Source organism: Equus caballus, chromosome 8 (assembly GCF_041296265.1).
Source record: "Equus caballus isolate H_3958 breed thoroughbred chromosome 8, TB-T2T, whole genome shotgun sequence".
Classification (NCBI taxonomy): Eukaryota; Metazoa; Chordata; class Mammalia; order Perissodactyla; family Equidae; genus Equus; species Equus caballus.
Genome location: NC_091691.1, coordinates 23,966,868 through 23,992,964, shown reverse-complemented (window position 1 = coordinate 23,992,964; position 26,097 = coordinate 23,966,868). Strand labels below are relative to the sequence as shown.

Sequence of the window (26,097 nt, the reverse complement as noted above, 5' to 3'; positions counted from 1 at the left end):
CATTTCAGTGATAGTGGTACGTGGATAGAAAAAAACTCTGAAATTAGGATTTTAGAATAATTTAATACTTAAGAATTGTGTATAGAAAGGATACTGGGCTTGGGACTGCAGAGCACTTTGGCGATCAGTTAGGTCTATACAATTTGTCATCCAAATCAGAGGGAAAGGGATTGTCATCATAATTACATTAGGACACAAGGTATAAATTGACACTATCCCAGGCAAATCTGGACATGTGAGCCCCTGTGAGGGTTGTGTGTAGGCAAAGAAGCTTGGCTTTGCATTTCAAAGGACTTCTCAATCAGGCAGAAGATAGAGAAAGGGCCTGGAGTTTGAAATATCAGTATACTTTTCTCACCAGAATTCTGGGTAATATTAGGCTTTGGCCTTAAGATCCTAAAGCTCTTAACTACTGAGGATTCTGGATGATCGGGCTCCTGGTCCTGGGATTTCAAAGCACATTGCTGATCAAAGACTATGAAAAGAGAGGATTCGCTTGGCACGCCATGCTGTGGTAGGCGTCCCACATATAAAGTAGAGGAAGATGGGCATGGATGTTAGCTCAGGGCCAGGCTTCCTCAGCAAAAAGAAGAGGACTGGCAGTAGTTAGCTCAGGGCTAATCTTCCTCAAAAACAAAAAAAAGAGGATTCAGGCTTAAGATTTCAAAGGACTTTGATTAAAAAACACAAAAAGTACCTCTGTTTAGCACTTTATGCTTTTATTCCATAGTAGGTACATAGACTGATTTGTGCCAGTTTGTTGTGAATGGCTTGTCAATCTGTCTCTCTCTCTAGATTGTGAAGTTTATGAAGATAGGTATCATGTCTTATCCATCTTTTTTTTCTTCTAGAGTTTTGTAGAGTTGCTTCTATATGGTATGTGCTCAAAATTTGGATTGAGTCAAAACAACCAACTAAATGTTTTTTCATAGATTTTGTTATTTTGGGTAGCAATAGCAGGCGCTCAGAGTCAATATTGATCTCTTAAGACATTTCTGCAGTTGAAAGGTTTCTGCAAATAATTATGTCAAATGTCACAGAAGATGCCATGGGAGAAGTACAGCAGAATGAGACCACACCAGCCCCTACTTTTGAAGGCTTTATATAATGTAGGAAATAGGGAAGTGTAACTGTGAAATATTTTCTCCTCCCTACCCTCCTCCATCAATAAATTTGATAAATACTAATTCTTCTGAAGGAAGTTTATTAATAGTTTTTACTAAATATGCCCAGTTAACTAATGGAAGAATTAATGATAATAAAGACATATTTGTTCTCGAAGTATATTTGAGGTGTGTATATATAAAATGACTTACATGTTTAGCCAGTCATTTAGCAGAGAACCTAATAAAAAATTCACCTTGTCTTTCTGAATAAAGAGTCTTTGAATGAATGATTTACAGATTTGTAGGATATGATCAGTCAAGAAAAATATTATTAATTTCCTGTCATTGCTCACAAAAAATACTGTTTTTTAAAAATTTTGGGTAAGAGTTGTGATTTTTTCCATTCATTCAACTACTTTTTATTGAACACCTAAATGGGTTATGCGCTGTGCTAGGCTCCAGGGATGCAAAAGTGTACACGATCAATATGATTTTTGTCCTCTTGGCTCTCACTGTCTAGAGGAGGGAGACAGGCAAATAACTAGGCAATTATAATTTTACATGATATCTACTCTGATATCATGATACTCTGATATAGGATAGGTACAGGGCTGGAGAAGCTTTCTCTGAGGATAGTGGTATCTATGCTGAGACCTGAAGGATGAATAGGAGTTATCCAGGTTAGAGATGAGGGCGTCAATAGAGTATTCTTGGAGGGAATAAGGTGCGTAAACTGGAGATGAGAGTATGGAATGTTCCAGGAAGTGAAAGAAGATCAGTGTAGCTGGAATATAGACTGTAAGGTAGAAAAGTAACCAGAGGGGCCAGCCCCGTGGCTGAGTGGTTAAGTTCACGCGCTCTGCTTTGGTGGCCCAGGGTTTCGCCAGTTTGAATCCTGGGTGTGGACATGGCACCGCTCATCAAGCCATGCTGAGGCAGCATCCCACGTGCCACAACTAGAGGGACCCACAACTAAAAATACACAACTATGTACCAGGGGCCTTTGGGGAGAAAAAGGAAAAATAAAATCTTTAATAATAGATGGAGTAGGATGAGGGGAAGAGAAAGAAGAGGAGGAACAGATAGAGAGAAAAATCCAAATTACTGCAATTAAGAGCCTAGATGAGATGGGAGTTTTTTTTAAATAAAAAAGGAAAGAAAAGTAACCAGAGAGGAAGCTGGAGAAGTATTTAGTGACCAGATTATACACACTTACCTTGTTGTGTCCCATATAAATGTTTAGGATATGTTTTTAATACTGTTCTATAATGATTTAAGTAATCACCATAAGTTAATTGATAACCTGATTAAGAAAAGCCTACTGGACCTAGTCATTAGTTTATAATTTTTTAACTTGTTCTTTTAGTATGAAGAATTGATAGAAGCCTTTAAAACTTTGCATAAAGAATGTGAGCAGCTCAAGACATCTGGATTTTCGGCAGCAGAAATAAGAAGGGTAAAGAAAATAAAGCATAATAATATTTTTTGAATGATATTAGATTTAGTATCTTTGTTAGTTAATTGAGTATAAGTCTTAAGACTATATAGAAACTAGTGACAGCAGTTGACAGATTTTCTTTTGTAGGACCTTTGCTAGTTCTTTACTGAAGAAATTAATGAGGCCAGAGTAAATTCATAGTGAGTTCTCATAGACCACTATCATAGATTAAAAAGATTACGTTTTGGGTCTTTATCTAATATATATACATCAGTTATATATTATAGAAAATAGAGAAAAGGACAAAAAAGAAAAAAATCATCCAGTTGTTAATGTGTTGTATATCCTTCTAGGCTTTTTTTTGTATGTATGTGTGGATTTGGGCTCACGCCATACATAGTAATTTGTATCTTGGTTTTTTAATTATTACATTGTGAATATATTCTCATTATCTTTCTATAGTATGAATTTTAATGACTAATATTCCGTAGTATGGATAGGTAAATCATTTTTTGTTTTTATTTTTTGCTATTAGAGATAATGCTATGATTATCTTCTACGTGAATTTATTTTTGTGTAGCTGTGATTGTTTCCTTAGAATAAATTCCTAGAAATGCAATTGCTCATTAAAGCGTCTGGAAATTTTTAGGATTTTTAATGCATGTTACTTAATGTTCTCCCAAAAATATTTGTACATTGTCATCAGTCGTATAAGTTCCTTCTCTAAACACTTGGTAATTTTCACTTTCATGGATTTTGTGTTTTTAGAATTCCTGAGTTATCAACACCGTCTTTATCTTATTCAGTCAGGAGACATTGGAAGCTGCTTCCTTGGGGAGGCCTTTCCTGATTCTCTAGATAGATTAGTTTCCCAATTCTTTTTGTCTAATAACACTCATTACACTTATAATTACTTTAATGTCTATCTTCCCAACTACCCTGAAGCCCTATGAGGGCAAGAACTATGTCTGTATATCTTGTTCACCACTGTATCCCCAGTGCCTGTCACAGTGCCCTGCACATGGCACGTTCTTAATAAGAGTTTGTTGAATGTATTAGGAATGAAAGATGAATTCACATCTAGTGGGGGAGAAAGACCCATAAGTTGATACCTATAACATAGTTTGGAATAAGAATGATAAATGTCCGTCTGCTGTTCCTCCATTATGTCATGTGAGTAAACTGAAAGATAAAATAACCTAGAGTCTATAATTTTAATTTCATTAATTATTACCAAAGTATTTTTGAGCGTATTCTTTGTAGAAAATATGATTAAGCAAGATATAGAAACTAATTCACTCATAAACCCATTCTCTAGAGATAATTACTATTGACATTTTAGTGAATATAGTTAAATCTTGATATTATACTGTAAATAAATGTAATCTGCTTCTTTCAAGTAATGTCATATCATGACTTTTTCTCATGTTATTAAACATTCTTCTGCATAATTTTTAATGACTTTCATTGTATTGTGCCATAATTTATTTAATAATCCTCAGACATTTGGGTCATTTCCAAATTTTAGATATACTTAGCATTTATGAGAATCCTTATAGAGAAGTCTGTGACCTTTCATGAGTATTTTTTTAGGACAAATTCCCAGAGGTGGAATTACTGGGCTAGAGGGTATCAACATTTATTTTAAGACTTTTGATATTGTCCTTCAATTCAATGCCACCAGTAATGAGTAAGAGTGCCTGTTCCCTCAAATCCTATCAATACTGACTACTATGTATATTTTTACCTTTAGTATTACTATGCTGGATAGGCTATTCGTTTTTTAGGTTTAGGAAGGAGTTTTTACTTGTTTGTTTTCATTAGAAAATATGGAGCTGGTTAAAAGGAAGGTGGCTTATTTTTGAAGTCCTTATTTTTAGGAAGGGAATTGGTTAATTGACAAAACCAGATACAAATTTATGTCTTGAAAACACCATAGCCTTAAAAATAATTTTGATGGAAAATTGGCAGAATATATAGTTTGGTATTTAACAGAGCAGATGAGATGTCAGCAGCTGTTGTTCATGTTTTTAGACCTGCATACTTTCCATTATAGAAGATTTTTGAAAAATCGTGTGGCCATATTTGGAAGCAGAACACAAATGTGCTGGTTGGCAGCTTTACCTTGCTACGTTATAACCTGTCCTAGTTGCTTTTCTAGATGAACACCAAGCTGCCAGATAAATTACCCTGCATATAAAGAAAGAAAAAGAAAGAACCCTGGGGGGGGAATAGAAATGCCCTTCACGCAAAAGAGGATCTTTGTTCCTTAATACTCTGGTTTAAGTGATAAAAATGATAGATGCATAATCATATAAAACCTTATCTGAAGTGTACAGACAAAGAATACTTTTTCTTATAATAATTTCTTGACTAATTTTTAGGATATCAGTGCAATGGAAGAAGAAAAGGATCAACTCATTAAGAGAGTCGAACGTTTGAAGAAAAGGGTAAGGAAAGAATTAGCACTGTTAGACTTTGGCCCTAAGTCTCAACGACTTGGAAAGGTTTAGGAATGCAAATGAAGATTAAGCAAAGCATGGGTATACATCTGAGGATAGACTCAAGTAACACTGATGGAAAGAGAATCTCCCTAAGCAGTAGCCCAACACTTTTAAGGACCTGTAGTCTAGAGCTTTACTGTCATCTCTAGGGAGTACTGTTTACCAAAAGGAAATGATGAGTGGATGTCTGAGTCACGTGACTTGCTGATTTCTTTCTTAAATTTGACAGTAACATGTACTACTTATTCCCTTACTGTAGGTGGAGACAGTTCAGAATCATCAACGGATGCTTAAAATAGCAAGGCAACTTCGGGTTGAAAAAGAGAGAGAAGAATTTCTTGCACAGCAGAAACAGGAACAAAAGAATCAGGTATCCACATAAAAGTTTATATTCTCATGATGAAAGAAATAATTCCTTCTGATAATTCAAATGTAAAGAAAGAGAATTTTAGAATTGTAGAAGTTCATATTTCCCTTTCTTAACACTTTGGAATACTCTTTTAAGAGTACTTTGTGGTGCCAGTAGCAACAACAATACCACCTTCGGGTTCTGAACTCTGTGTGTATCTATACGATATCTTTTGACCTTTGTTTAACTCATGTTGTTCCAACATTACAGAACATTCATTGTAATGCTAAGCAGCACGGTCAACTGCTGATAAAACTTCTAGAATCTCTCAAGGGTGTCCTGAGATTCTGTGGCTATGAGAACCTCCTTTCTATTCCACTGACCACAGTACCCTCTACACTTTACTCCAGTGGCAAATAAGCAAATCATGAAAAGGCTCAAAATCACCCACACTCCACATTTTTAGACTTTGTCTTAAAGAAAAAATAATTTGTCCAGAAAGTATTACTTTTATTTTGTTAAAAGTCTATCTTAAAACTAAGTAGACTTAATACATTAAAAATATAGTTCCTGAGCTGGCCTGGTGGCGTAGTGGTTAAGTTCGTGTGCTCCACCTTAGTGGCCCGGGTTCATAGGTTCAGATCCCAGGCATGGACCTAGCACTGCTCCTCAGGCCACACTGTGGTGGCGTCCCACATAAAATAGAGGAAGATTGGCATAGATGTTAGCTCAGCGACAGTCTTCCTCACACACGCTCAAGTATTTATATATATAGTTCCAGTCGGTGCCATTTCCTACAAAATAGGCAGTTTAGATGTTTGGCTCTTTTGGAACTTGAGTTGGCATCATAGGAGTTCCACTGCAGCAGTAAGCTGCATTGCCCAGGCCCGGAGTGGTTACTTCGCATCAGTTTCTGATTCTGAGACATCATTTGTGAGGATGCTTGCAATCCTTATAATTAAGAAAACTATGTTATGACAAGAAAAGCCTGGTACATATATTTTTTTGACAAGTATTTTTCCTTGATCACCAAATTCAACAAATAACTAAAAAAATTTCTTAAAACTTTTTTTTAAGTTTTACGTGAAAGCGTATTGAGTTACATTTTGGGTTTAATATAGTAATTTTCTTATTTGTTCCTTCTGAACAATAAGTAACAAATTTTATTATTTGTTCCTTCTATATCACAACAATTATGTGCAACTTGTGTTTTTCATTGCTTGTCTATATGAGTGGTAAGTTTCAATAGACTAAGCAAGTAATGAATCTAATTGTATTTTAAAGCTATTTCATGCAGTGCAGAGACTGCAAAGAGTACAAAACCAGCTGAAAAGTATGCGCCATGCAGCAGCAGATGCAAAGCCTGAAAGTAAGTAGAAGTTGTTATATCATATAGGTGACCAGAAAATATTAGTTTAAATCACTTGTCTTCCTTAAAGTAATCGACTAATGAAAATTAATTATCATCAAGTGATATCTCAGCATATTGGAGCCTCATTTCCTAGCTAGTAAGTGAGAGTCCTAATGAAGACATCCTTAAGTTTTCACCTGGGGTTTTATATTCCCCTTCAGTGTTTCATCAGAAGGTGAGGGTAGTGGAAAGCACCATGGGGGCTGGCCTGGTGGCGCAGTGGTTAAGTTCACATGTTCCACTTTGGCGGCCTGGGGTTTGCTGGTTTGGATCCCAGGTACGGACCTACGTACCACTTGTCAAGCCATGCTGTGGCAGGCATCCCACATATAAAGTACAGGAAGATGGGCACGGATGTTAGCTGAGGGCCAGTCTTCCTCAGCAAAAAGAGGAGGATTGGCAGCAGGTATTAGCTCAGGGCTAATCGTCCTCAAAAAAAAAAAAAAGAAAAAGAAAGGAAAGCACCATGGAGGGAGGAGGAAGGTCTCCTGTGTGTGAGTATATAAAGTACTTAGGATGGATGAAAAAGGTGGATGGAAAAAATGTGAATCATTATTTTAGAACCAGGACTACAAAGAAAAAGACTAAAATACTGAACCCTTAAAACTGAGTGTTTTTACATATTTTTGGTTGTGCTGATGGCATGGATATCCCTGACTCTGTTGTCCCATTAGCTTTCTATAGAGGATAAATTGTTCTGATATCCCAGATTACACCACCAAATCCATCCTAGGCATTTTTAAAGTGTTTTTGCTCATCAGAAGGGACCACGTAAATTAGAAGAACAGTGCAAAGCTCTCATTGGTATTGGAGAAATATTCCAATGTAAATTTCCAGCTGTTAGAGGGGTAATTCATCTTTCTGTAGTATTCTTTGGAATCTACTCTAAGGTATAATATATAGAATGACTATAATAAAGAGAAACAATAACAAGTATTGGCAAGTATATGGGGAAATTGGAATTCTCATATGTTGCTGGTGGGAATGTAGAATGGTGCAACTCCTTTGGAAAACAGTTTGGCCTCAAACGTTAAACATAAAATTATATTTCTCAGTATCTGCCCAAGAGAATTGAAGACATATGTCCACACAAAAACTTGTACATAAATGTTCATAGCAGCATTATTTAGAAACAACCCAGTGTCCCTAAACAGATGAATAAGTAAGCAAAGTGTGGTGTATCCATACAATGGAATATTATTCAGAATAAAAGGAATGAAGTATTAATGGATGCTACAGTATGTATGAACCTCAGAAACATGTTAAGTGAAAAAAACTGGTCACAGAAGACCACATATTATATGATCCCATTTGTATGAAATGTCCACAAAAAGCAAATCCATAGAGATAAAAATCAAACTAGTGATTGCCTTAGAGTTAGGGGGTCAGCTGTTGGGGTGGGTGGGGGGAGGAAGTGATTGCTGATGGATATAGAGGCTTCTTTTGGAGCTGATAAAAATGTTGTAAAGTTGATTGTGGTAATAGTTGCATAAATCTTGGAATAGACTAAAAACCATTGAATTGTATACTTTAAATGGATGAATTTTATGGCATATAAATTATATCTCAATAAAGCTGTTAAGAGATAATACAGTATTTCCTTAATTCTAGACATATATTCTTTCCCATTTTAGTTGTTTTTATAATCAGGATGTATCTTACATTCTATATGTTCATTTAACGTGGTATTTGTAATTTAGTTAATGGCACATTAACTAAAATTGTTGGCATCTTAAAATCAAGGAAATATGGTATATTTAATTGATATTTAAGAAGCCAGTACAGTACTCCCTACAAGATGTATGATTAATACGTTAACTAGTAGCTTTCCATACAATTTCTCACTCCTCTCAGTCATTATAAATTCAGATTCAAGCAATACCTGGGAGCTGCTATGCATTTAGTTATTGGTGTTATTTGATTCTTTATTTGCTAAGTTTTCACTTTTTAGGAGAAAGTTAATTTTCAGGACAAAATAAAATAATTTTTTAATGATTTTTTCCCCTTAGTATAATATGTATCTTTTCAGTGTATGTTCTTTGGATTGGATGTAGATTCCTTCACCACATCTTTGTTATAAAAAATTAAGATGAATCTTCAAAAGAAATTCATTAAATTATAGCCATTTAAAAATTAATATCAGTAAGCAATTTTTAGGCCTACTCTTGTTAAGAAATTATTAGAACTTATTATTAATAGTGAATTTTTGGAAATGAAGATAATGAATATAAGAATTGAAAGATTTGGTATGCAGAAAAATAATTGATTGATCAGTACAGTTTAATACCATTTAAAATGTTAGCCTGAACATATATTTCTGCAATATCTATTATCCTTAATTTTATTAGGTTAAATATTTCTTGCTATTATGTTTTAGTTCTGGCAACTAAACAGAATAACCAGAGATATTTGTAGTATTAGTAATATTTCATTTTTTATTTGAGTTAAGAGTCTTTATTTTGCTTTGGCTTTCTAGCCTAAATAGAAATTGTTTGGGCCAGGAAATATGTAATTATTTAGTAATAAAATAGACAAATAAAGTTCTGTTTGGGGCATGTCTTGGAATGTTGGTTTAAAATATTAATGTAAGTAATATGTTAGTAGATGCTGCAAAACAAAATCTATTGCATTGTTTAGTAATAAAAATAATCGGCTCAAAACCAATAGTCCGTTAACTCAATATTTATTGAACATCTTCCACATATCAGGTACTATGCTAAGTTCTAGGATTAGAAAGAAAGATATTTCTATTAAAGTACTCACAGTCTAATGGAGGAATGACAAACAGCGGACAATTGTAACACAGCACGACGATGGAGCTCAGGATAAGGTTCTGTGAGAAAGAAGAGATAAAACAAACCCTAACAGTGTCAGATGGCTTCCTGCACATGGTGGCAACTGAGCTAAGTTAAAGTTGGAAAGATGAAGGAGTAGAAGACATCCCATACCAAGGCACGGTGATCTGAAAGAATGTAAATACAGTATAGTGGGCTGAGCAAATGATAGATGAAGTAGAGATAATAGAGTAGGCTTCTTCTGACTGCTTGTTTTTGAAAAGAGGGTAAGAGAGGGAGTGTGCAAATGAATGAGAAAGACAGTACTGTGCCTAGGTTGAGGGAGGGTAGTAGTGTAGTGGTCTTTATATGCTGGAAGAAAGAGTTAGACAAATGGAAATTTGAAGATTCAGAAGGAAAAGGTGAGAACTGATAGCCTTTCCTGTGTGCTCCCATTGTACTCCATGCATTGCATTGAATGTTCTACAGCAATTACCATGATATGTTAATTGTTGGCATATCTGACTCTGACTCAACTAAATTCCAGGCTAGTCACCAAGTCATAATTGGTCTATTTCCAGGCCCTAGCACACTAGGTTACACATGGCAGGTATTCAATAAATATTCTGTTAAATTGTTGGGAGGTGAGAGTAGAGACCTTAACCCTGGATAGGAAGAAAATTATCTTTTCTACAGGTAGGAAGGGAATCAAGTAAGAAAAAATGGCCGAAAATATAAAAATAAGCCATTATGTGTGCAATATGTGTTTTTTTCTGGGTAGAACGGGAGTAGGGAGCAAGAAGTTAAGGAGTTCTTGCCTTGTTGACATCTTTCTGGGAAACAGAGTCTCAAGGGTTGTATTCAGCAGCCTAGGAAAAGAGTAGATTAAACAGATGTTTAATTGATCTAGGTTTTTAGTTTAATAAGGTCTACCTAAATTTTTTACTAAGAAAGAATGTTACAAAAAGTTTCTTTCTATTTACTTAAATGACAAAAAGTGTTTTTAGTGTAACGATGTAATTTGTATTTTTTCAGAATAATGACCATATTATAAAGCATTCATTGAAGTTAATTCATCTTTATACTCTACACATTCAGGACATTTATTATATAAAAGGACTCTGCATTCAGTTATAGTAGGATCAGTGAGATGTTTTCAGAGGGTTTTTAATCAAAAAGTTTGATGAGATCTTAGTGACCTTATTTTTAATTTCATCAGGATTTTGAAAGATATTTTTTAAAAAACTTTAGAAACATATGACTACTTTTCAAGGTCTAAGTTGATAGTTTTTTTATTTTATTGAGGTTGTATTGGTTTACAACATTGTGTAGTTTCAAGTGTATGTTATTTTGTATCAGTTTCTACATAGGCTGCATTGTGCTCACCGCCAATAGCCGAGTTTTTATCCATCAGCATACATGTGCCCCTTTACCCCTTTCACCCACTCCCGCACTCCTCTCCCCTCTGGTAACCACTAATCTGTTTTCTTCATCCATGTATTTGTTTGTCTTCCACATAGGAATCAAATCATATGGTGTTTGTCTTTCTCTGTCTGGCTTATTTTGCTTAATATAATACCCTCAAGGTCCATCCATGTTGTTGCAAATGGAAGGATTTTCTCTTCTTTTATGGCCAAGTAGTATTCCATTGTGTGTGTGTATATATATATACACCACATCTTCTTTATCCATTCATCAGTTGATGTGACTTAGGTTGCTTCCACGTCTTGGCCATTGTGAATAATGCTGCATTGAACATACGGGGTGCATAGATCTCTTTGTATTGTTGATTTCATGTTCTTTGGATAAATAACTAATAGTAGGATAGCTGGATTGTATGGTATTTCTATTTTTAATTTTTCTGAGAAATCTCCGTACTGTTTTCCATAGTGGCTAAGTGAGTTTGCATTCCCACCAGCAGTGTATGTGGGTTCCCTTTTCTCCACAACCTCTCCAATGTTTGTTGTTTTTTATCTTGGTAGTTATAGCCATTCTGATGGATATGAGGTGATATCTCATTGTCGTTTTGGTTTGCATTTCCCTAATAATTAGTGATGTTGAACGTCTTTTCATGTGCCTGTTGGCTATCTGTGTATCTTCTTTGGAAAAATGTCTGTTCATATCCTCTGCCCATTTTTTGATCAGGTTGTTTGTTTTTTTGTTGTTGAGTTGTGTGAGTTCTTTACGTATTTTGGAAATTAACCCCTTGTTGGATATATGATTTGTAAATATTTTCTCCCAATTGGTGTGTTGTCTTTTCATTTTGTTCATGGTTTCCTTTGCCTTGCAGAAGCTTTTTAGTCTGATGTAGTCCCATTTGTTTATTTTTTCTTTTGTTTCCCTTGCCTGAGTAGACATGGTGTTCAAAAAGATACTGCTAAGATCCATGTCAAAGAGTGTACTGCCTATGTTTTCTTCTAGGAGTTTTATGGTTTCAGGTCTTACATTCAAGTCTTTAATCCATTTCGAGTTAATTTTTGTATATGGTGTAAGATAATGGTCTACTTTCACTGTTTTGCATGTGGCTGTCCAGTTTTCCCAACACCATTTATTGGAGAGACTTTCCTTTCTCTATTTTATGTTCTTGGCTCCTTTGTTGAAGATCAGCTGTCCGTAGATGTGTGGTTTTATTTCTGGGCTTTCAGTTCTGTTCCATTGATCTGTGCATCTGTTTTTGTGCCAATACCATGTTGTTTTGGTTACTATAGCTTTGTAGTATATTTTGAAGTTAGGCATTGTGATGCCTCCAGTTTTGTTCTTTTTTCTCAGGATTGCTTTGGCTATTTGGAATCTTTTGTTCCATATAAATTTTAGGATTCTTTGTTCTGTTCCCATGAAGAATGTCATTGGGATTCTGATTGGGATTGCATTAAATCTGTATATTGCTTTAGATAATATGGACATTTTAACTGTGTTTATTCTTCCAATCCATGAGCATGAATATCTTTCTATTTCTTTGTGTCTTCTTCAATTTCTCTCAATAATGTCTTATAGGTTTCATTGTATAGGTCTTTCACCTCCTAGGTTAAATTTGTTCCTAGATATTTTATTCTTTTTGTTGAGATTGTAAATGGGATTGTATTCTTGACTTCCCTTTCTGTTAGTTCATTATTAGTGTATAGAAATGCTGCCACAACTCGAAGGACCCACAACTAAAAAAAAACATGCAACTGTGTACCAGGGGGCTGTGGGGAGAAGAAGGAAAAATAAAATCTTTGGAAAAAAAAAAAGAAATGCAACTGGTTTTTGTAAGTTGACTTTATACCCTGCCACTTTCCTGTAGTTGTTGCTTATGTCTGATAGCTTTCTGGTGGATTCTTTAGGGTTTTTTATATATAGAATCATGTCATTATTCTGGCTATTTATTTCCTTGCTCGAGGTTTTCTAAACCTTTCCCTTTTTGTTACAGGTAGGAGGGCTTCCTTCCTCATTTCTTGTGAGGGAAGTCTAGTGGTGATGAACTCCCTCAGCTTTTGTTTATCTGGGAAAGTTTTTATTTCTTCATCATATCTGAAGGATAGTTTCAGTGACTAGAGTATTCTTGGCTGAAAGTTTTTGTCTTTCAGTATTTTGATTATATCATTCCATTCTCCCCTAGCATGTAAGGTTTCTGCTGAGAAATCCTCTGAAAGTGTGATAGGGGTTCCTTTGTAGATTATTTTCTTCTGCCTTGCTGCCCTTAATATTTTTATTTGTCATTGACTTTTGCCAGTTTTAATAGTATATGCCGTGGAGTGGGTCTTTGTGCATTGATGTAATTAGGAGTTCTATAGGCTTCAAGTACTTGTAAGTCCAGTTTCTTCCCCAGGTTTTAGAAGTTCTCGGCTTTTATTTCTTTGAACAAGTTCTCTGCTCCTTTCCTCCTCCCCTCTCCCTCTGGAATACCTATAATCCTTATGTTGCTTTTCCTAATTGAGTCAGATCTTTCTCAAAGAATACCTGCATTTTTTAAGAATCTTAGTTCTCTCCCCTCCTCCACCTGAAACATTTCTATATTTCTATCCTCCAAATCTCTAATTCTGTCCTCCATAATGTCAGGTCTATTTTTTATGAATTCTAGATTATTTTTTATCTCATTAATTGTGTTCTTCATATCCAGAATTTCTGTTTGGTTTTTTTTTTAGAGTTTCAATCTCTTTGGTGAAGTATTCCTTCTGCTCATTAATTTTATTCCTGAGTTCACTGAACTGTCTTTCTGAGTTTTCTTGTGACCTGTTGAGTTTCTTTATGATAGCTGTTTTGAATTCTCTGTCATTTAGATTGTAAATTTCTGTGAATTCAGGATTGGTTTCTGGAGACTTGTCATTTCCCTTCTGCTCTGAAGTGTTAATGTAGTTCTTCATGGTGTTTGATGAAGTGATCCTTTGCCAGTACATTTGTGGTAGTGTCAGGTCACAGATTCCACCTGCCACCACTGCGGGTAGAGGGTGCAGGCAGGAGCTGTGTTTTCTGATCCCACGCTGTCTGCTGGAATTTGTGTGGGTAGGGCTACTCTGTGTTTTCCCAGGCTGGCTGCAGCCACTCTGCAGGTTGCACTCACGTGGGCAGGGCCTTTGTGCTGGGTGGGCACATTGGGTACCATAGACAGGGCCTCTGGGTTTGGCAGGGGACTCACTGAGCTGCTGCATGCTAGGCAGGAGGGGCACCTATGTGGGGTCTGAGCCGCCACTTGGTTGGTCCCGTGGGCTGCTGTGCTCCATGGGCGAGGCGCTTTCTTGCCTGTGCTGCTCTAAGTGTGAGGGGTACCCACAAGGGGGCTGAACTGCAACTTGGTGGATCCCTGGGGCTGCTGTGCCCCATCGGTGGGGGCATCTTCTTACCTGTGCTGCACTGCGGGGAGGAACACCCATGCAGTGGCTGAGCTTCCATCACTCGGTGTAGAATGTTCCCACGGGTGGGGTCACAGCAGCACATTGGACACTCCCGTGGGCCAGGCTGCAACTCCAAAAGCATTGGCTCAGGCTGGGCTGTCCCCACCTCCTCTTATGGTCATGCATGGCTGCTATGTGAGGATCTGTGAACTGACTCACCACCGCTGGGCAGGGAAAGGGGTGTGCTTACTTAGTTCCACTGCCCCATCCACCTGCCTTCAGATGTATAGCTGCACGGATCTCTCAGAAGTGTTGTGCTGTGCAAGGCATCCTATGCTGGTTAATTAATGTCCATTTAGTTATAACTTAAAGGGGAGAGCCTGAGGAAACAACTCATTCTGCCATGATGCTGATGTCACTCCTAAGTCAAAATTTTTAAGAGAGGAATTGAAAATGTGATGGAAATCTGTTTTTTAACAGCTTTATTGAGGTAAAGTGGATATAAAATAAACTGCACATATTTAAAGTATGTACCTGATAAATTTTGACATATGTATGCACTGGTGAAACCATCAGCCTTAATCAAGATAACAGATATGTCCATCACCCTCAAACATTTCCTTATGCCCCTTTGTAATGTCTCACTCCTGCCCTCTCTGCCCCTCTACCCATCCCCAGGCAACCACTGATCTGCTTTCTGTCACTATAGACTAGTTGGTATTTTCTAGAATTAGCAACTTTTTTTTAAATAGGAAAAATAATATTTAAAACTTTAAATCTTTAAAAACATTTTAGATTTTGGTTCCTCATACCTCTGATTACATGCAGTATGTTTAAGAACTTGAAGATGGAAAAACTAGTCATGTAATAGCCCAAGAAGCCAGGATGTAGATTTAATCAGAAACTACAGAGGAATGACTGCCTAATTATAGTGTGATTCATTAAGCGTTTTCTCTTGCCTCCCCTTCTCCAGTCCCTGAAAAGGGGGGAATATTGTAGGGATGAATGGAGAACTTGTGAATTTGCCATTAATAAATTTTTACATGTTAATATATGGCTAGCACAACAGAACTAAAAATAATTTTAAGGCTTTGGTCCAGATTTATTATGCAATCTACGCACGCAGATTACTTAAACCGGAAATCCAGTGTTTTAAAAAGTCAAGCCAGAATTTGTAAATGTGTAATGGAAAGATCTGAAATAAACTTTGTAAAGCTCTCTAGGCTGGGAATTTATAACAAAGCCATTATTCACTGAAAATCTGTGTGTGTGTATATTTGTGCACTCTGCCAAAATAAAACTATTAAGTCTTAAAAATACAGTTTAAGTTGCCACATAACTTTAAACGAATACTTTGCAAAAGCAAAACGACCAAACATGGAAAACTGCAAACATTTATGAATGTAGATAATTTCTCTTTTTTGGATTTTTAACTTGTACTTTTAGTAATGTCTTCATTGGTTTGAAGCTGACAAATTATAATGTATTACCATTTGTGGAGTATTAAAATAGATATAAATTGCTTCAGAAGTATTGCCAAAGAAAAAGAATAAATGACTGCTTATAGAAGAAAGAATCTGGGTTAGATTTCATTTTTGTTGTCATTTGGTTTGTGGATTTCTTAAATACTTACAAGGCAAAATGTGACCCGACAATATATCTGGCTCTGCAAATGTTATTTTTGCATATTGTAGAGTATGAAAGAATTAGGTGGTAATTTAGAAGATCATAATATAACTTTTTCTGTAATTATTTAAATATTCTTCTTTGTAAATTGTCCTCCTTCATTATCGTTCTAATTAACCTCAAAAGATTTCAATGGCCAATCTTTTTTTGTACTATGCTAGATATTATACAGAATGCTTTAGACAGATATGCCCTACTACCCAGGTCTTATATTTTCAAGTGTACAAAGTATCAATATACCTACTCTCTTGAGCTGAGTATACATTTATTTTATTTTTAAAGGTTTAATGAAGAGACTAGAGGAGGAGATAAAGTTTAATTCATATATGGTAACTGAAAAATTTCCTAAAGAATTAGAAAGCAAGAAAAAAGAATTGCATTTTTTACAAAAAGTGGTTTCAGAGCCTGCTATGGGCCATTCTGATCTTCTTGAACTTGAATCTAAAGTAAGTGACAATCATCTTCTTTTTATAGATCCCAATTTTATCTCATCCACAGTTCTGTGAAAATTATGTGAACTGCTTTCTATAGTGTTCTACTCTTGACTCTTAAGTTGACAGCTCTTATGAACAGTTGTTCTTTATGAGAAATTATAGCATATAATTCTTTTACTTAATCCACATGATGTTGTAAGAACCTAGTCAAATGATTAGGTAACTAAATAACTTGGATATATAAATTAATGCATATGATTGGCTCATAGGTTTATGTATTCATAATGGGATCATTTAGAAGACAAATTTTAAAATATTTTAAATATCATTAATTTTTATTTCTAAGAATAATATTATAGCAATTTTATATTTAAAGCTAATATTTTTTATTAGCCTTTTATACTTGCTTTGCAATTACTAAACTTTCTTGTAATGGTCATTGAAACCTGGTAACATAACATTTTTGTTCCCTAGAAGTAAAATGCTAATCAGATGTATATTTCTTAAAAGTAATTAAATATCATGAAAATTGATTGGAAGGTTTTGACTTGCAAATCCTTTAATGTGCTTACTATGTGTTTAATAGCCACTACAATTAAATATATAATTCTGACCATTTTATTCTTGTAATTTACTTATAGAAATTAGATGTACAAGTCATATTTGGCTCAATTTTAATGTCATAGAATTGACAGGAGAACTCTAGTCTTTTCAAAGGAAGGATATACTGAAAGCCATGTAATTTTTTTTATTTTTTGAGGGACTATATGCTTCTCTTGGCTTTATTCAGTTTTATTTTATTACGTTTGGGAAAGGTTTAGATTAATGAGTATGATAAATGACAGCTATGATAGAATCACAGATCATTAGAACAGGAAGAGTTTTTAGATGTCATCCATGTCACCTCCCAGCTGGGTTCATGAATTCCTTGTACTAAATCCCTGGGGAATGTTAGTCCAGATTTGCTTTATCACTTGCAGTGACTTGAAAGTCACAACCAAGGTGAGCGGATAACTTCAGATTGTTAGAAATCATCTTTTTTATAATAATGCATAAATATTTCACATAGAATATTTTAGGATAATTTAGACATGGATGGTTGAATCCATATAAGTAATCAAATTGTGTGAATATGTATCCTGAGCTGTGAAATGTAAATTGTTTTTAAAAGTAATTGTTACAACCCACATTAATGGAACTGTTCCTCCCATGAAATCACTGATAAGAACTGTAAATTCAAAGCTTGGTTTGGCCAGATGTCCCTTAGTTTATATAATCATAGGAAGAGTTTTAACCTTTTCTACTTTCATACTGTTTTAGATAAATGAAATGAACACACAGATCAATCAGCTGATTGAAAAGAAAATGATGAGAAATGAGCCAATTGAAGGCAAACTCTCACTATATAGGCAACAGGTAAGACCACTCTTTTGGCCCACATAGTTAGATCTGTATTCTTATTGGTGAACACCTTCATAAACACCAGGGGCTGTATTATTGATAGTCTTAAAGGGAGAAGGCAATAAAGAATAAATGTTCTTCTGTCATTGCTAGTCTCCAGGTTATAACGGAATTTGTGGAAAAGCCACAAAAGATGCCTGTGTAAGTTTGAAATTCAATATACCTGATAATGCTTAGTTTCTTTAGTGTCTGCCAACTGTGGTGACAGAGCTGTTGGTGTTTATATCTGTGAGTGTGGAATTTGATTTTTAAATGAAAGCTTACCTTAAGTGATATAAATCAAAATATTCGTGATCTTTAATGAATTAAGGTAATATAACTTTTTCAGATTTCAAGTTAGTTTGCAAGTATAGAATAAAGTAAATTTTAGTACTAAGGCGTTTATCATTTTATCCACAACTATTAGATTATGAGAGTATATATGTTATTATGTATTTCTAGACCAAAGATTCAAATGAAAGCCATGGATTATCTGAAAAGAACCCAGGTTGGGGGAGTTTAGTGTGAAGAGAATTCTATGATCTCAGAAAATACTGAGCTACATGACAAAGCATTAGTCAAGGATGCTAGAATTTTTAAAAACCTTTTTATAATGGAAAATTTCAACCATATACAAAGGTAGAAAAAATAGTTCAATAAACCCTCATGTGTCTCTAAACTATAGCAATCATGGCCATTCTTGTTTCATATGTACCCTTGGCCCTGACTGGATTATTTTGAAGCAAATCTTAGACTTCATATCATTTCATCTGTAAATATTTTATAACGTATTTCTAAAAAAATAAAGGCTTTTAAAAAACTTAGCAACATACCACATCTGAAAAATTTAATAGTTCCTTAATATTGGCAAGTATCTAGTCAGTGTTCAGATTTCCTTGATTGCCTCTTTCTTTCTTTTTTTAGTTGCTTTATTTTAATTAGAATCCAGACAGGATTCATACACTGCATTTGGTTGATATGTTCAAGTCTCTGTCTTTCTTTTTTTTTTTTAAGATTTTATTTTCCTTTTTCTCCCAAAAGCTCCCCTGGTACATAGTTGTATATTTTTAGTTGTGGGTCTTTCTAGTTGTGGCATGTGGGACGCCACCTCAACGTGGCCCCTGATGAGCGGTGCCATGTCCGTGCCCAGGATCCGAACTGGTGAAACCCTGGGCTGCCAAAGCAGAGTGCACAAACTTGACCACTCGGCCATGGGGCTGGCCCTATTCAAGTCTCTTTTTATCTATAGGTTCTCTTTCCCAGTTAGTTATTTGTTTATTTAATAATTTTCTTGCAATTTATTTATTGAAGAAACTTGTTTATTTATCCTATTTCGTTTCCTATAGTTTGTAGTTTACTGATTGTGACCTTATGGTTTCCTTTTAACATGTTCCTCTGTTTCCTGTATTTCCTATATATTAGAACAAGAAGCTTGAACAGATTCTAGTTTGATTTTTTTTTTTGGCAAGAATATTTTCTAGGTGGAATTATGTACTTTGATTTAGAGGTAATAATGTCTGGTTGTCTCTCTATGATGTTAGCAGCCATTGATTATCATTGCCTATCCATTAATTTCATTAGAGATTACGAAATGTTGGTGCTGTGATTCCTTCTTCGTTTATTAGGTGGACTACTTCTGCAAAGAGAAACCTCCTCTCGTCAACTATGTGGTTATCCTGCTCTCTAGTTCATATAGGAAAGGCAGGGTACTTGCTTGATTCTTATTTTTATCAATTTTCAAAATAAATTGGTTTTCTCCAACTCGTTTTCTTCCTCCAACAGTAAGTGTGATCAATAAGGGTTAGTTTTTTATTTTTTGTTTGCTTGTTTATTTAATGTCATTTTGAATCATAGATGTAATCATATTTGATAAGTTTCAAACATTTTCTTTAATGATGCTCAAATTGTCCCATTTTGGGCTAGTAGGAGGCTTTTCAAGTTAACTTCTCAGTTCTTTTAAGATTCTATTTGTCTTTGATGATGTTCTTGCTTTCTGATATGATTAAAATATTTCTAAGCTCGTTTTTTACATTTCCTACCCTAGACCTGGAATTAGACTTTCTTCTATGAGTGTGATTTGTTTTAGTAGGAAATTATACTTAGAGACCACAATCTGGGCTTTGCAGGACCTTTAGTCCTGTCCAAACGTCCATAAGACGTGTGGTCCGTAAGACATTTGGTCTACGCCAAAAGGTCCTTGATATCTGGTCATATTTGGTCCTGTCCAAAACGTCCATGGAGAAATTGGGTCTACACCAATAGGTCCTTGGTAGTTGGTCCTGTCCAAAACCGTTTGGCACGGACCAAATGTCAAGGACCTTTTGACATGGACCAAATGTCTGCTAATCCAATCTGGGTAGTATTAGGATTTCTCCTTGCTACTGGGGTGGCCAGTTGTTTTTAGGTCTTTTCAGTGGACAGAGCTAGGAAGTAGTTTTTCTCTTTTTTTTCTCATGAAGTACACTGTGTACATCAAAATGTACTAAAGTACACCATGTACTAAAGTACATCATACTAATCCTTCCAGTTCAGATTCAAGACTACTGGGTTTTTACTTAACCTCATCAATCTCACATCTTTCTCCTTATGCCACAATGAAAATTCTGGTTCTCAGTAACACCAGCATAATTTAATTTGTTCTCTGCTTTAGTCCTTTGGCACTGTCATAATTTGTCATTTGCTTTAATCCATACTTTACAGATAATAGTTTCAAAATAGAAGTACCAGTACTACCACCAAAAATATGATTACTGCTGAAAATTGTTCTTTAGTTTGTTTTTTCTTTAGCGTATATCCCACTAGGGACATAGAGTCGAAATACTGTTTTAAAGTCATTTAGAATAGTTCTTCTGTGTGGTTATGCCAAAAATTAAACTGGATACATAGATGTGTTTTTTTATATTTTTAGGCATTATTTTTTAGGGATTAATTTGTTTTATAATTATTTAAAATATTTACATGATTCCAAGTCAAATCTACAAAGCAAGAAATATTCAAAGAAGTTCCTAGCATCTACCCCTGTGCTATCCACCCTATTCTTTCCTTTCCCCATAGGTAATTATTTTTTTAACTTTATAGTTTATTATTCCATTAAGAAATAATGTTATATATTCATGTATCTCCCTTCTTAGGGAAAGAAGAATATATTATACACACTTTTATTCTCCATGCTTTGTTTATTCTTAACAATATATGCTGGTGAATAGTAGAATAATCCTTATTCCTGTTTTTTATAACTTTATTGAGATACAATTCACATACCATACAATTCACCCATTAAGGTGTACAATTCAATGATTTTTAATATATTCACAGAGTTGTGCAACATCACCACAATCAATTGTGGAACATTTTTATCACCCCAGAAAGAAACCCTAAACCCATTAGCAGTCACTTCCCCTTACCGCCTGAACCTCCAGCCCTAGACAACTACCAGAGGCCAAACTGTCTCAATAGATTTGCCTGTCAGGGACAGTTCATATAAATGGAATCATGCAGCATGTGGTCCTTTGTGACTGACTTCTCTCACTTAGCGTGCTGATTTTGTAGTTCATTCAAGTTGTAGCATGTGTCAGTACTTCATTCTTTGTTTATTACTGACTCATATTCCATTGTATGTATATATCACATTTTGTTCATCCTTTCATCAGTTAATGGGCATTTGGGTTGTTTCTACTTTTTGGCTATTATGAGTAATGCTACTATGAACATTCTTGTATAGGTTTTTTTATGGAAATATGTTTTCATTTCTCTTGAGTATATTCCTAGGAGTGGAATTGCTGGTTCATGTGATAATTCCTTATTCAAAATTTTGAGGAAATGTGTGACTGCTTTCCAAAGCGGCTGTACCGTTTTACATTTCCACCAACAGTGTAGGAAGCTTTTGATTTTTCCACGTTCTCGCCAGCACTTGTTATTATATGTCTTTTTCATTAGAGCCAAAGTAGTGGGTATGCTTATTCCTGTTCACAGTCACGTAGTACTCCACTGAGTGGGTTTTCCACAGTTCATTCAACCAATCCCCAGTTGGTGGACATTTGGGTTGTTGCCATTCTTTTGCTATTACAAATCGTGCTTCCATGAATAGCTTTTTGTTTATGTCTTTCATGTTTTTTGCTAGTGTATCTTTAGGATATAGTACCAGAAGTGAGATTGCTACATCAAAGGGTAAATGTATATGTAAGTTTGCTAAATATTGCCACATTCCTCTCCATAAGGGTTAGAGCATTTTACATTCCCACCTGCAATGGAGGAGAATGCCTGTTTCCTCACAGCCTTGCCAATAGAATATGTTGTTGAACTTTTAGAGTTTTGTAACCAGAAATGATATCTTATGATAGTTTTAATTTTCATTTATCTTACTATAAACAAGGTTGAGCATCTTTTCACATGAGCAACAGTCATTTTAACTTCTTTTTATGTGAATTGTACCTTCATATATATATATCCATTTTTCTATAGGGTTCTTGGCCTTTTATTCTAGTTTTAGAAACTCTTTATGTATTAGGAATATTTACTTTTTGCCTAGCTAATAAGTGTAGCATTTTTCCCCAGTTTAGTATTTGCCTTTTTACTTTGCTTATGGTGTTACTTTGCCATGAAAAAGTTCTTCATATTTATGAAATCAAATTTATCAATTCTTTCTCTTATTACTTCAGATTTTGAGTCGTATTTAGGATCATTTTTTCTTCTTGCAAGTAAAAAAATTTACTCATATTTTCTTTTCAGACTTCTACAATTTAATTTTTTATATCTCTGATCTGTTTAAAATTTTTTCTGATGTATGGTATTTATCGTCTGTGGCTATCCAATTATCCAGTTGTCCCAACACCTATTAGTAAAAAGTCCATTTTTTCCCCTGTGGATTTGAGATTCTACCTTTGTTTTATTTTAAATGTAAAAATGCTATTGGATTTATTTCTAGATTTTCTATTGTTCTACTGGCCTGTCTGTTTATGTACTCATATTAACTGTTTTATTTAAAGAAGCTTTATAATAAAGTTGTAATATGTAATAAAAGTAGCCACCTTCACCCCAACTGCTTTACTTTTTCAGGGTTATTCTGAGAATTCTTGTTAGTATGTTTTTCCAAATAAGCTTTATTATCAACTTGTCTAGCTCTGTTAAAAAGCCATAATTTTTTAATTATTGGATTTGCTTTATATTTATTAATTACCTCAGGACTTACATCTTTATGATATTGAGTCTTCCTGTCTAAGAATATGGTGTGTCTCTCCATTTGTTTATTTTTGTGTCTTTCAGGAGTGTTTAATAGTTTTCCTCATAATGTTTTGGAACTTCTCTTGTTAAATTTATGGTTACATACTTTATTTTATTTTTTGCTTTTATAAGTAAAGAGTTTTTCTTTCCTTATGTCTTCTGACTGATTTGTTTGTCTATGAAAGCTATTGATTTGTTTATTGTAGTTTTTACATAGATTCATTTGTTTTTTTAGGTACGTAATCTCATATATACTATGAAAATTCCAATTTTTCTTTTCAAATTCTTATACTTCTTATTGCTTTCTCTTGTCTAATGGTATGAGTAAATACCTTCAACATGATATTAAATTGTAGTGGAGGGGCTGGCCCAGTGGCATAGGGGTTAAGTTTGTGTGCTCCACTTTGGCGGCCCAGGTTTCTTGGGTTCAGATCCCAGGCACGGAGCTACACACTGCTCATCAAGCCATGCTGTGGAGGCATCCCACATACAAAATAGAGGAAGATTGGCACAGATGTTAGTTAGCTCAGGGACAGTCTTCCTCAAGCTTGGCAGCAGATGTTAGCTCAGGGCCAATCTTCCTCAAAAAAAAAAAAAAAAAGAAAGTAGTGGAGATAGTGGGCATTTTTATTTTGTTCCAGACTTTAGTGGGAGATAACCTCATGTTTCCCTATTAAAGAAGATCCTGGTTTGGACTGAGGTTTATATTTATTTATTCTCTCATGTTAAGGAAATATATCATCAATTCCTATACAATTCCAGTACTCTTATCATTTCTTCTCTCCCTTTTTTTTGGTGGAATAATTCTATAGAGAGAAATATTCCTTCCTCACCTGTCTTTTCATTTTTTAAACACAAAGGACAATGGAATTTTTTAAAGGATTTGTATTAGAGATTTCCCCTCTCCCATCAAATCTTTTTGAAGAAAATATTTGTACTATTTCACCTAAGAAGGCACTTTGGTTAATGTTTTTGTTAAATTAGTATAGCCATGATTCATTTAAGGAAATCCCCCAAGAGTTGCTAACTAATACAAAATGCGGCATTCATGGGTAAGAGCAGCCATTTGGGTTTGTAAACATTTGCATAATTCTGATGAGTCAGATGTTTGGTTTTAAACCTGCATTTTGTTCACTAGAATGCCCCAAATATAATAGATGTTTTAATATTTCATTTTAAAAGTATAGATGTTGAACTTAGATAAGATGACCTGTGTTGTAGTTGTGAGAATAAACCATTCTTGTTTTCTTTCAATAAAAAGAAACCCACCAGGCAGAAAAACAATAGACTTAGTGATAGCTTCTATTTACTTACCTAGAAGGTATTTTCATTAGCATTTGAGTGTTACTTGACAAGATCTTAATATTTTTATTACTATTGCGTTTTTGTTTCTCTGCTGATGTGCCCTATATTTCCAGTGCTTTTGTCTTCCAAAATGTTTTTAGGTTAATGTTTAACATATATTGCATGCTCATTCCTAAAAATATAACTGGTGATGATAGATGGTAGGACAAGAAGTATTGGTCAGGGGAAGCCAAACTGATATTAAAAATTTAGCTCAGTAAAATCTAAAAAACAGATAATTTCACAAGATAATAGAAAGTTAATTGTATCTTATTTTACATTCATTTTAATGCTCAATTAGGCATCCATCATTTCTCGTAAAAAAGAAGCCAAAGCTGAGGAACTTCAGGAAGCAAAGGAGAAGTCAGCCAGCTTGGAGAGAGAGGTGTCGGTGAAGACAAATCAGACCCGTGAATTTGGTGGCGCTGAAGTTTTGAAGGGAGATGAGGTAAGTTGGGCTAACGGGACAGAGATATAAATATGGTTTTTGTTTGAAACAGTTAATGTTTTTGACTTTTTTAGTTTTAATATCAATAATGGGAAGTTAATCTTATTTTATAAAACCTTTTTATTTAAAACTGAAAACTCTTTGCAATAATATTGAGATATTCTTGATGTATAATGAAAGAGATCATAGTGATTTTTTGAGATAATGTCCCAGATTTTCACTTTTTAATTAAGTGGATTTATATATTATAAGTATTAAGTTATAAAAGTGAAACAAAGTGAGTAGGAACTAACAAATAAGACAAATTTTTTTTTTTGAGGAAGATTAGCCCTGAGCTAACTGCTGCCAATCCTCCTCTTTTTTCTGAGGAAGACTGGCCCTGAGCTAACATCTGTGCCCATCTTCCTCTACTTTATATGTGGGACGCCTGCCACAGCGTGGCTTGGCAAGCAGTGCCATGTCTGCACCCGGGATCCGAACCAGCGAACCCCGGGCCACCGAAGCAGAGCGTGCGAACTTAACTGCTGTGCCACCGGGCTGGCCCCAAAAGAAAAATTTTTATTTGTTGATAATTGTAATTCCATAAAGGGCTGAGAAAATATCACTGCTAAGTTACTTGTCAAGAGTGTGTATTTGGCCAGTGGGACTGGCATCATTAAAATGACTTCATTGTAGATGCTTACAAATTGTAAAAATACAGTTATATCTTATGTTGCTATACACTTTAAATTTTGAACAATGCTTTAGCAGCTGTTATTTCATTTAGGCTTCTGTTAGACTCATGAGGTTACTAGGGCAAGTAATATTGTTTATAGATGGCTAAACTTAAGCACCAAAAATATAATTTCCCATCTCCTTTTCATAAAGTTAGCTCAAGAAAGAGTAAATGAATGAAGCAAAATATCTTGTCTTTAGCTCAATACGTTTTTTTAGCAATTCAACTAATAGGTCTTATTTTAATTCCTAGACATTGCCTGTACTTTACCACCTCTTAATGGCTTTTTAATTTTATATTAGCTGCTAGGCCTCAGCAAAAGCTACTTGGAAAATCTGTTCATGTCCAAACCTCATTTTTGGCTTTGAACAGTTATCGAATTCATACTGTTACAAATTGGTAGTGAACCTTGCCTGT

General features: G+C 34.8%; 1 protein-coding gene across 9 annotated transcripts in view; it reads left to right on the top strand.

The window, feature by feature from the left end:
• IFT81 (intraflagellar transport 81) overlaps positions 1-26,097 on the top strand; it is a 185,717-nt gene that overhangs the window by 107,998 nt on the left and 51,622 nt on the right. For all 9 annotated transcript variants that reach the window (XM_070220198.1, XM_070220200.1, XM_070220201.1 and 6 more), the window contains 7 exons: positions 2,473-2,562; positions 4,929-4,994; positions 5,308-5,418; positions 6,682-6,766; positions 16,362-16,525; positions 17,834-17,929; positions 24,819-24,965. In XM_070220198.1, the coding sequence (XP_070076299.1) occupies positions 2,473-2,562; positions 4,929-4,994; positions 5,308-5,418; positions 6,682-6,766; positions 16,362-16,525; positions 17,834-17,929; positions 24,819-24,965 (759 nt within the window). The remainder of the gene's footprint in view (positions 1-2,472; positions 2,563-4,928; positions 4,995-5,307; positions 5,419-6,681; positions 6,767-16,361; positions 16,526-17,833; positions 17,930-24,818; positions 24,966-26,097) is intronic.